General features: G+C 45.1%; 2 protein-coding genes across 2 annotated transcripts in view; one reads left to right on the top strand and one right to left on the bottom strand.

Annotated features, from left to right (window-relative positions):
• Positions 1-53: 53 nt before the first annotated feature.
• On the top strand, positions 54-5,801 carry FAM86A (family with sequence similarity 86, member A; the record flags this gene model as incomplete). The annotated part of the gene is made up of 7 exons (XM_010020984.1): positions 54-116; positions 1,122-1,202; positions 1,396-1,497; positions 1,673-1,806; positions 2,605-2,912; positions 4,547-4,696; positions 5,701-5,801. Coding segments are annotated over 7 exons (939 nt in total), but the record flags the coding sequence as incomplete, so codon positions are not given.
• Positions 5,802-8,138: 2,337 nt separating this feature from the next.
• ALG1 (ALG1, chitobiosyldiphosphodolichol beta-mannosyltransferase) overlaps positions 8,139-12,335 on the bottom strand; it is a gene marked incomplete at its 5' end in the record, with an annotated part of 10,407 nt that continues 6,210 nt past the window's right edge. Inside the window, 4 exons of the mRNA XM_010020982.1 lie at positions 8,139-8,273; positions 8,634-8,709; positions 10,107-10,221; positions 11,161-11,271. Coding sequence (XP_010019284.1) covers positions 8,139-8,273; positions 8,634-8,709; positions 10,107-10,221; positions 11,161-11,271 — 437 coding nt within the window. The remainder of the gene's footprint in view (positions 8,274-8,633; positions 8,710-10,106; positions 10,222-11,160; positions 11,272-12,335) is intronic.

Genomic DNA, 12,335 nt, shown 5'->3' with positions numbered 1-12,335 from the left:
GGGGGGCGGCCAGGGGGCACGGAGCAGCATTACCTTTATTTATCCTATTTTAGGAACTTGAGCACAGCCTGCGGACCTCGCTGGGTTCCTCCCTGCTCCTGGATATTCTGCACAGGGTAAGGCAGAATGCTGGATGTCGCGGCGGTGCCCGGCTGCCTGGTGCATCTTCTGGGAGCTGAGCACCCGCTGTAGGTGGCTGGGTTTGCTCATCGTTCCGAAGGTCAGGGTCATGGCTTTTTATTTTGCCCGGCAGAACAGCAGGTTTCCTTCTCTTCCTGCTATTAGCTGTCCTTAGCATCAACATTAAGACTCATGTGCCTGAGCAGAGATGTGTCATCATAGAATCCCAAACTGGTTTGGGTTGGAAGGGATCTTAAAGCTCATCCAGTTCCAATCCCCTGCCACAGGCAGGGGCAGCCACAGGCAGGGACACCTTCCACTAGACCACGTTGCTCCAGGCCCTTGTCCAACCTGGCCTCGAACACTGCCAGGGATGGGGCAGCCACAGCTTCTCTGGGCAACCTGTGCCGGCGCCTCAGCACCCTCACAGGGAAGAATTTCTGCCTAAGAGCTCATCTCAATCTCCCCTCTGGCAGGTTAAAGCCATTCCCCCTGTCCTGTCCCTACAGGCCCTTGTCCAAAGCCCCTCTCCAGGTTTCTTGCAGCCCCTTCAGGCACTGGGAGCTGCTCTAAGGTCTCCCCTTAAGGAGCCTTCTCTTCTCCAGGCTGAACCAGCCCAGCTCTCTCAGCCTGGCTCCAGAGCAGAGGCACTTCAGCCCCTCAGAGCATCTTCATGACCTCCTCTGGACCTCTCTGGAAGAGAGAAAAGAGAAAAGCAGGAGGAGGAAGAGACCAAATCAGTCTCTCTTTCCACTTGGTTTTGCTGTTTACTTTTCAAAAAGAGGAAAATTACATTTTCTGCCGCAGAGCTGGAACTAAAAAAAGCAACCAGAAGTCACCCAATTTCCTTTCCTGGCTTAGCATTGCTTCTTTTAGTTACTAACTCGCAATGCACTTTGTGACACAAAGAGCCTGTTAAGAGCTCTGGTCTTTCCCCAACCTCTTCCTGTCTGGCATACCAGAAACTTGGTAACTGGTTTCAATTGCTGGTTTTGTTCTAGACCATTCTCCACCCTTTGTGTGTGAAATATCCCCCTTCAGCCCAGTACAGAAGATGCTTTCTAACTGAACTCATCAAAAAGGTAACGCTTGTTGTGTTCCTTCCAACTTAGTTATCTTTTTCCTTGAAAATATGCCAGTTTGACCTTATGTAGTAACAAACCACAGCATTCAGAGTAAAACATTATGGCAGAGTGTATTAGAATGTGACTTAATGTAGGTTTCCTGTTTCCCAACAATTTGCTCCCCAGACCCAGCCTGTTCTGTCTCCCACAGCATGAATCCACCACAGCTGAGCCCCTGGATGAACTGTACGATGCACTGGCAGCTATTTTAAATGAAGAAGAATCTACTCACTGTTACAAACACTACTTACTGGTAAGAACTAATGCTGCAGTGGTATAAATCACTTTAATCCCCTGAACTAAGCAATAATTTGCTTTAACAATAACCCCTGGAGCACTTCCTCCCTTCTCCCAGGTGCTAATATTGGTTGTAAACTGTAAAGCTCATGTCTGTGCTGATTAACCTTGGCTGCCTTGTGTGTCCCCAGCCTACAGGAGAGTATGTCACCCTCTCTGAGAGCATGGCAGTGATCTCTGGAGGAACCACAGGGCTCGTCACATGGGAGGCTGCTCTGCACCTCGCTGAGTGGGCACTGCAGAACCCCACAGGCTTCAGGAACAGGTACCGGCACCAGCATGGACAGAGAGATGGGGAGACAGGTTTCATAGTGTGAGCAAGCCACACAGCTGTAACTGAACAAAGTACTTCCAAAAGAAGGTATATTAAGTTACAGTGAATTTACAGACAGTGACTACACCCTCTGGCTGCTGGTAACTGCTGCTCCGGTCTGTTCTTGACAGTCAGATGTTAGAGTCAAACTTGAATCCAGCAGAGGACCTCACAATGCTTTTAAGACAGGTTTTAAGATCAAAGCTGTCACGCCATGTGGTCTGACCTGCTCTGTGGAGTTCGCTGCTCAACTTCAGCTACTGCAGTGCCTAGTGAGTAACTAGTGTGCTCACTGTGTGGTGAAGTTCATCCCATCTGCCTTTATACAGTCAATGTGCAGGTGCACACATCTGATCTCCTCCTCTGGGCTTTGTTTATAAGCAAGTGAGAGGAACAGGCACTTCTGAGGAAATATCTATCTAAATTAGTTTAAAATATGGGGCTCACAAGGAAAGGAACTGTGCTACCCAAGTGTCTGTTTCTCTCCACTGAGTATGAAAACAGCTTGGTTAGATCGAGACACCCATGCTGCAGAAGGCTAAAATCAGGTGGGAATGTCTCCCATCCCCATGGTGGGAATGCTTTGTACCACATGCCAGAGCAGTATTTCGAGTGATTCATTTTTATCCTTGCAATGGCTTCTTCAGTGTTCACCAACTGTCCCCATTATCTGGGACAAAGTTTAGACTGTAGGTGGTTTGATTTCCTAACTTCACTTAGAGTCCTGCTAAGTATGTCTTTACCCTTCAGGACAGTCTTGGAATTAGGAAGTGGGATCGGCTTCACTGGAATTGCCATCTGTAAAACCTGCAATCCCAAGACATACATATTTAGTGACTACCACCACCGTGTTCTCCAACAGCTGAAGGAAAACATCTGTTTGAATGGCTTTGTCCTGCAGCCTGAAGCTGCCCAGCAGATCCAGCCAGAATCTGGAGGCCAGGAGGCAGAAGGAACAAATCACCAAACCCCAAAAGTAGTTGTTGCAGAACTTGAGTGGGGCTCAGTTACAGAAAAACAGCTGTTGGCTCTTCAACCTGATGTCATCATTGCAGCAGGTACCTTCCTCCGTTTGTTCCTCATGGTGGGTGATCACACAGGCTAGAGAGGGAAGCACAGAGGTGTCTGTGTGCAGGATGTGCTCAGCCCTGTCTCAGTCAATGTGTCTGGAAGCATGTGGCAGATCTTCTTCCAGTCCGTTTCATCATTTAGTCTTTCCAGATGTTCATCAGCTGTGTACACAACATTAAAAAGCAAATTATTTATCCCTTCTACGTTTTAAGATCCAGAAACAGATGATAAATCCAACACTGCTCAGAGCCTCATCAATACTAACGGGCACTGATCCATACTAACAGACCATCTTGGCATTCTCTTGAGTGATAACATATTAAACAAACAAACCAACCCACCAAAAAGCCAAATCACAACTCCTTATTGGATCTTCCCTATGTATAAATCTGGAGGAAGCATATAAAAAATCTAATACTGCAAAACATAGCAAAAGTAACATTTCTGAGCTGTAGCTAGAGGATTTTACTCCCTGATCTGGGGCTTTGCAAAGCAAGAATTACCTAAGAATTCAAGTGAAACATGACCAAATATTCTGCCTTTGTCATTAAAGGTGTCACCTAATGCATTAAACGTGTGAATCTTAGAAAATACTCAGGGTTTGAGTGTTACCTCACACCAGCTGTACTGTACAGCCGAAGTACAGTAGTGGAGGTGATCAATACATATCTACTGTTTGCTGTTAGTATTTACTGAGGGCGCTCCCTTACTGCGTTGTATTAAGAGTTGTATGTACAACCACCTGAAAGGAGGTTGTAGCAAGGTGGCGGTTGGTCTCTTTTCCCAAGTAACAAGTGACAGGACCAGAAGAAACGACCTCAAGCTGCACCAGGGGAGGTTTCAGTTGGATATTAGGAACAATTTCTTCCCCAAAGGGTGGTCAGGCATTAGAACAGGCTGCCCAGGGCAGTGGTCACCATCCCTCGAAGTGTTCACAAACCATGTCAGTTTAGTGGCGGCCTTGGCAGTACTCGGGAATGGTTGGACTTGGTGATCTTAAATGTCTTTTCCAACCTGGCTGATTGTATGATTCTAAGAGTAACCAGTATGTCTGTTGGTGGTACATGCACATACCTCCACATTTTGCTGTAGTAACCACATCATCTCGAGTCTCAGTCCCTAACAGGGCTGACACATTTCAGGATCGTGGAGCTGGTCTGTAAGGCTGATGTTTTGTGCCCCTTCATCATCAGCCTGACCTTCCATCATTGTTTCTGCTCTCAGGGAAACAATTTGAGATGAAAACAGCTGCAGTTCAAACCAACTCCTTTTCAATCAGCCTCTAAAATACAGTTCGTAACAACCCAGTTTCTGCTAAGTACAGTTGTAGCAGAGCACCAACGCTCAGTGGTTTTGCTGTAGCATTGGGCTTAATTACAGTATCTGGCAGTCCCTTTATAAGAAGGAGCACTGATTTTTAGTGATTTTTGATGATATTGGAGATGAGGAAAATTGACATAGCACACAAAATAGAGGTGTTTTCTAAAAGCTCTTCTTGGGAATCTTTAACCCTGAACACAAAAATCATACTCTCTGGCAAGGTGACTATCTTATATTTTTGTTTTCATTCTGCTTTTTGCTCCATTCTCAAGAAACATGAAATATTTTCCTTTTTGTGCAGATGTGGTATATGATCCAGAGATCATTGGAGCCCTTGTTGGTCTGCTACAGCAACTCTCCACTTCCAGAGCAGACAGAAAACCTCCCGACGTCTACATTGCTTTCACAGTCCGGAATCCAGACACCTGTCACCTCTTCCAGGCTCAACTTGGTACGTGCCTTTTTCGTCAACAGTTTTTGCCTCTTTCCCCAAATAGAGATGAACAGGAGTGGGTTTTGGTGATGGGTATTGCCCAACAGTGAGGTTTTTATCCTAGAGCTGGATTTAAGAGTGCTCTGCCTAAAAGCAGTCCCTTTCCCACATGGATTTGCTGAGGAGGTGGGAACTTAGCTTTTTGCTCCATCCCATCTATCACAATTCATGTTTGTCAGTGCCAAACTGAGATGAATCCCAAGTGTGGTGGCAAAAGGGTTAAGCTTAAAGGAGGAAAACCTGCTGCACTGTCACAGTGATAACATTCAAGATGCAGCCTCAAACCTTTATCTTAACTGTTGAGGGTTAAAAAACCTCTTCATTAGGGACTCTTCATTAGGGACGGTAGTGGTAGGACAAGGGGTAATGGCTTCAAATTTAAACAGAGGAAGTTTAGATTAGCTATAAGGAAGAAGTTCTTTACAGTGAGGGTGGTGAGGCACTGGAATAGGTTGTCCAAGGAAGTTGTGAATGCTCCAGCCCTGGCAGTGTTCAAGACCAGGTTGGACACAGCCTTGGGCGACATGGTTTAGTGTGTGGTGTCCCTGCCCGTGGCAGAGGGTTGGAACTGGATGATCTTAGGGTCCTTTCCAACCCAAACCATTCTATGAAACCCACCTAGAGATTCAGTAGATGATCTTTAAGGTCCCTTCCAACCCTAACTATGATTCTATGAAGTACAATAGGGAGGGATTTGGGATTTTCCTTCACAGACTCCTCAAAAGCCCATCTCTTGCAGCCTCCCAGCGGTACAGCTGGTCTGCAGCTCCCAATTAACTCACAAAATCACACCTCATGAAGAGCAGAAGCATTGCTGTTCATGTTTAAGAACAGTTACTGGTAACCATTCACCTGTGCCTCACCCAAACAGCATGCTAGAGATCTTAGTACAAACTGGACATGCAGCCTTTGCTCTTCATTTTATGAAGCAGAAATCTGATTCCCAGCGTTTCTCCTTACAGATAAAGCTGAGATTGGGTGGCAGATTATTCCAGCCCACAGCAATCGTGTTTTCCTCTGTGATGTGCAGTCAAATGTAACTATTCTCCAGCTATTTATATAGACTTGGCAAATAGAATTCCAGTTTTCAGAGCAACAGGAGCTATCCCATCCTGGCAACAAGGTGATCTTGAGTTCTAGAGACTTGCAGGAGAGGCACTTAGGATACAACTCCACGCACAGGCTGTTGTCAAAGTGAATTACTGCTGCCCTTAAAGGTACCTGGGAACCTTGAGCAATAGGAAAACCAGCCTTGATCATACTGTTCTCTGGTTCTGGAGAAGACAACAGAATTGAACTGGATTTCTTTGTCCGACCATGTTTTGCTTTCTAACAGAGGCACATCTGCAGGACCACAGGATGAGTATCTCACACTGACAAGGGAGCAAAGCAATGCTTCACTGGAATAAATATATTTTTAATATTAAAACCAGCTGTAATGGTCTGTGTCTTTTTATGCTTGTTTGTATGCACCTGTGTACTTGCAGTCTGGGTCATCTTAAAAATTAGTAATATAAACTGCCTACAGTGAATGTAGCAGATATTGCCAGAAGCTGAGAGAGGAGGTAAATCAGGTGCATCTTTACTCTGCAGTGGTAACATAAACTTGATTCATATTCCTGTCACATAAGGACTGTCACTTTCACAACTAGCTGTTGGGAAACCATCCTCTCAGACTGTCCAGAAAGCAAAACCAGAATCATACACTGTATCCCTGCTCTGTGTGGAGGAGGAAAAACTGAGCTCACCTTCTCTGAAGCTTTCCATAATCCATTTATCATTTTCCTGTTGGATGCTAATAGTCCTGAAGCACAGCATGAAACATGCTGCTCTTTCTCCTCTTTTGACTTCGTTTTCTTTGCCTTGTTTTAAAAGCTACTCAAAAGAACAAATACTTTCACCTCCTCACTCTGTAGGAATAGAGAAAATGGACGATGGGTAACTTGAAACTTGAATCATCTTGAGCAAGAATCATCTTGCTCCTCAAGCTGAAGGAGGCTATGACTACTACTAGTAAGTGGGATGTGCAGAAAGAACCCCACACAGGTTTTAACTACCTCTTCCCAAGAAGGAAGAATTCACAGGTGCTATTTCTGGAGTAAATGTGTGTTAGCAGTCCCCAGGGGAGCTCCTTTATCTCCCTAACACAAAATTCTTCAAGTCACTTAAAGTTCTGTACAGGTGGCTTGTTTGGATCTAAAAAAAAGCATTATGGAAAGGTGAAACCTCTCTAAAGCTTTTGGCATTACTGTTTAATTAGGGACGTGCTTAATTTATCGCTACAGGGGAATGGCCAAACCACTGGAGAAGATTTTGCTTGAAAACCAATACCTAAAGGGACTACAGGAAATCTGGAGAGGGGCTTTGGACAACACTTGGAGTAACCTGGCCTAGTGGAAAGTGTCTGTCCTGAGTTCAGCTGTAGCAGTCATTTTTCTCCTTCTTAGTAGCACTCATGAAGCAAAGTGCGCTTTTATTAAGTTATACAGACTTTAATAATACACTTTGGGTTTATTTTGTCCTTTTCTAGTCACCTGTTCAAAAAGGGAAGCTTTTGATGTTCTTTCTCACAGTAAATGGATGCAATCGCTTCAGTGTACAAGGACAACACTCACTGAAAGGTCTCTTTTCCTCGAAGTGCTCCATAAAGCTGTCACATACCAGTGGATGTGCTTTCACCTTCTTGAACATGCTGTAAAAAAGAAAACAACTTCGAAACAAAATGGTTCTGTCTCAATAAATCATACAAGAGAATAGTCAGAGCTCATCTAGGCAAGACGAGCCAAGAATCCTTAATGATCTTTAGGGTCCCTTCCAACCCAAACATTCTATGGTTCTGTGATCTTAACTGGTTGGAAAAATAGAATCCCCACTGTACCCTCAGCTCGAGTAATTTTAATAAAGGGCATTTCCCACTTGGAAGAAAACATACCCACATCACCTTCTAGAGTGCTTACTGTACAAGAGGCCTATCTGCTAATAGTTCTCTAAGTATCTTCACCAAAAAGTGACCTTTAAGCAGCACAGGTAACAGATTTTGCACACAAGTTCCTAGAGCAACTAAACCTCTCTCCCACTTTCTAAAGATTCATCCAAAGGGGTAAGGAAGGAAGGGCAGTGCAGATGGCAAGGCTCAAGCTCTCCAGCATGGGACTCACGTCTTCCCTCAAGACTTAATGCTATCGGCACACAACAGCCAGCCTCAGCTGCACTGTCAGCATGAGTACTCACACAAGGAGCTCAAATGGTAAAGGAAGAGGTGTGTGCAAACACTGCTTCCAAGATGAAGTACTTAAAAACTGCAACTATAGCCAATACAAAGTGTTTATTCACTGTTGAGCAAATCCAGGCAGCTCCAGGAAGGGATCAGCTTTTTTGACACCCTCCTCCCCACAAAAAGTCAGTCATTCTGCCCAAGCAAAGGCAGAACAGTCTGGTCCCAGCTCTCATCCCAGCGCAGCTGCTTGCATGCACGGAGGTTTTTCCTGAAGCTGTGAAGTTTGCCTTCCAGGGTAGGGAATTCCAAGAAAAGCATCTGTAAGTTTAAAAAAAAAGAAAAAAAAAATGAAAAGGAAGAAAAAAGAAAACCACATTAAAATACCATCATATTACATTTTAGGCTCATTCTAGCCTCCCCAAAACAAAACTTGAACTACAATGCTGCAGGAAGAGAGCTCTCTTAGGTCTGATCCTACGAATGGTGAACAGTGACAACATCTAAACCAGCTTCAGATTCATATTCAAATAGAAGTGAAGGCAGTAACATTCACCAGGCAAAGCCATGTACTCTGAGAATGCAAACTGCAAAGGTGACAGCACATATCGAAGGGCAGTTCACATGGTGGCACCTCTGCACTTACAGCTAGTGGGAAAGGAAAACCAGTCAGGCCTTTACCTTTAGTTGTTCCGCAAGTTCATCCGAGTCCCTGAATATCAGACCATTTTCATCATGCTTCACAAGCTCATGTAAACTGTGAACACAAGTCACAGAAGAAAATGTGGGAAAAAAGCAGGGAGCGGTGCATACACAATTAAAAAGTGGCCCAGTGACACCAAAAGAGATCATCACTCAGGATGTTTGGATACGAGCTTCACACCTGACAAGGTGTGTGCTTGAGCCCAGAACCCCCCCATGTGCTGGGCTGCACCCCCAGAGCGCGAGCAGCAGGTCAAGGGAGGAGATTCTCCCCCTCTGCTGTGCTCTGGGGAGACCCCCCCCTGCAGCCCTGATCCAGCTCTGGGGCAACAGGACGTGGAGGGTGGCAACAACACAAGGGGGATGTGAAGCTGCTGAAGCCAGTCCAGAGGAGGCCACAGAGATGCTATGAGGGCTGGAGCAGCTCTGCTCTGGAGACAGGCTGAGAGAGCTGGGCTGGGTCAGCCTCAAGAAGAGAAAGCTCATTATAAGGGGAGACCTTAGAGCAGCTTCCAGTGCCTAAAAGGCCTACAGGAAACCTGGAGAGGGGCTTTGGACAAGGGCCTGTAGGGACAGGACAAGAGGGAATGGCTTTAACCTGACAGAGGGGAGAGTGAGATGAGCTATTAGGTAGAAGTTCTTCCCTGTGAGGATGCTGAGGCGCTGGCCCAGGTTGCCCAGAGAAGCTGTGGCTGCCCCATCCCTGGCAGTGTTCAAGGCCAGGTTGGACACAGGGGCTTGGAGCAACGTGGTCTAGTGGAAGGTGTCCCTGCCCATGGCAGGGGGTTTGAACTGGATGAGCTTTAAGGTCCCTTCAACCTCAAACCTGTCTATGATTCCTTGAACACAGAATGAAGAAGGCAGCTTTAAACATTTAAATTCAGAGTGTTTCTCCCTTCTATGTCAGGATATTTAAATCTACCATTACACTACAGAAGGACTCTCACTCTGTCTTTGGGCCACTCATCTTGACAAACATTAAAAATCAGGGCAATAACTTACTTTAAAATCAACCCAGAAGGAAACATCTGTCTATAGGCCAGTTCATGAGACCCTTACAGAGTATTTGTCTTCCTTTATTAAACTTCCTGCTTCCCTAAAGGCCATAAATCATGACTAAACACACACACACTCCTCCCTGCACAGAACACAGACACATCTGTGCAGAAGGAAGCTTCTTTTTAAAGGAACTACATGGAAGCAAAGGATTACAGGGTAGTTACTTTTTTAAGGCATATGGTTGCTTTAAATGCTCCCAACTTTGTAGAAACTAGTGTTAATTCTTAAACTTAAAATAAAACAACCTTTATTTCCAATTTGTTGAATAAAACATGATTGTGGTGTGATTCTGGGATCGCATCTGATACATGCAGCAGCTACTGAACTCCTGCTTTGTATAAATGCTGCTTTCCATCATCCACTCACAGTGTAGCAGCACAAACAAGCTCTTACCATTCAAAATGTATTGCACACACAGGTAAACAACAGCCAAACATGTCTACCACCTTCATGGGTAAATCCAAACCACTGGATGATTTATGGAGACACACACCCAGGTCTGCTGAGCCTGCAAAGCAAAGAGAAGAGAGGAGAGGATGAAATCCCCACAGCAGCTCTGCCAGTTTACTGCAAACCTGTCTGCTTCTGTGGGTGACATGAGCTGAACCTGAGCTACCTTCAGCACCATCCAGACTGACTCCTTTTCAAGCATGTGGAGGAGGGAAAAAAGCACAATATATTTTGTGACTAACATTAGTCAGGCTTTAGAAACACACCTGGGAAGTGCATGTTAAATTCCAGGGAATTTTAACATTTCAGGTATCTTAAGTCAGCCTTTCTGCCTCCTCACCTGCAAAGAAGGGTTAAGAGCCCCGGAAACCACCACTACAATCCACAGGAGATCACTGCACGGCTCACTAGCGACCTCTTCCAGCACAAGTGGTTTCAAAAAGGCATTACAGTGTGATTTTGTTAGTTAAAAGTAGCAAGTAACAGCGTTTTACAGCCGCAGAAATTGGCAGGCTCTAAACCCTGCAGAATCTTACTACTTTACTAAGCTTACTCACACTTTACGCTAATACAATGAACATGCTGAGTGAATACCATTCCAAAGATGTGTCAATTGAGAATTTCAACTACTTTTGGTTTCCCAACCAAGAACTTTATGATTTCATGTACCCTGAAGTGTCAACTGGAAGTGACCCTGAAAGTCAACTGGAACGTCCACGGCACACTGTATTTCAGCCCAGTTAGAAGAAACAAAGAGTACAAAGAACAGGCTAAAAGAGAAACACAGGTACTACACCTACTTCTTGGGATAACAGTGAAGAACTCTAGTTAGAGAAATTTAGCTGGCACAAGTTAAACCCACAAATACCCCACCACTAAGCAGCAACTTCATTCACTGTATTCTACTAACTCCTGTGCAAAGTCTCTTCAGCTCTCTGCAAATGTGCTGAGTAGTTTCTCACACATTCTCAAGCCTATTTCATAATCCACTATTTACCAAGCAAAAGAGGGTAATCCTCAGCTTCAAGCCATGGTGTACAGATCTGGATATGTTTGAAGTGCAGCTTGTTTATCAGTCCATTGTAGTAGTCTTTTAAAGGTCCTTTACCTGTTTAAAAACAGAAAAAAATACATACAATATTTAACAATATGACTGAAAATACCGTGGACTGTGCATCTAACTGTACAGCTACAAACTCCTGTTGTATCAGGTACCCAAAAAGATAATATACAGTCTTCAAAAAGGCATGTAAAAACATGTCCTCTTTAAAGCTATGCGAACACAGACTTCTCTGTTACTCAGTATTTAGAAGAATCTGCATCAATACAGAATCAGCTGGGTTGGAAAAGACGCTTAAGATCATGGAAGTTCCACTGTTAACCCGACATTGTCCAGTCCAATAAACGATGTCCCTAAGAGCCACATCCACACATCTTTTAAATATCTCCAGGGACAGTGACTCCACCACTGCCCTGGGCAACCTGTGCCAATGCCTGACCACCCTTTGGGGAAGGAATTATCCCAAATATCCAGTCTAAACCCCCCCTGGAACAAATTGAGGCCGTTTTCCTCTCATCCTACCGCTATGTTACTCAGGAGAAGAGACCAGCCACCTCCCAGTTCCATCCTCCTTTCAAGTAGCTGTAGAGAGCGATAAGGTCCCCCCTGAGCCTTCTCTTCTCCAGACTAAACACCCCCAGGTGCCTCAGTTGTTCCTCATCACACTTGTGCTCCAGACCCTTCACCAGCTCCATTGCCCTTCTCTGGACCTGCTCCAGCAACCTCAATGTCTCTCTTGTAGTGAGGGGCCCAGAACTGAACACAGGATTCGAGGTGCAACCTCACCAGTGCACAGTACAGAGGGATGACCACTGCCCTGATCCTGCTGCCACAATGGTGCTGATCCAGGCCAGGAGGCTGTTGGCTCACCCCCCCCCCCCATCCCTTTTCCATGGCCTGTTTCCCAGCCACTCTTCCCCAAGCTTGGAGTGCTGCATGGGGTTGTTGTGACCTAAGTGCAGGACCCGCACAGTACAATTTGCCCTTCAAAATCACACTAAGTTTTAGTTTGATCTTAATGAGAAAGGTAACCAAAGAACATTCACTCTGTCTATATAATTGTCCTGGGTTCAGCTACAGCAGTCATTTTTTCCCCTTCTTAGTAGCTGGGG

Source organism: Nestor notabilis, unplaced genomic scaffold (genome assembly GCF_000696875.1).
Source record: "Nestor notabilis isolate BGI_N333 unplaced genomic scaffold, ASM69687v1 scaffold13788, whole genome shotgun sequence".
Classification (NCBI taxonomy): Eukaryota; Metazoa; Chordata; class Aves; order Psittaciformes; family Psittacidae; genus Nestor; species Nestor notabilis.
The sequence above is the reverse complement of the archived record's forward strand: the minus strand, read 5'-3'. Positions and strand labels throughout refer to the sequence as shown.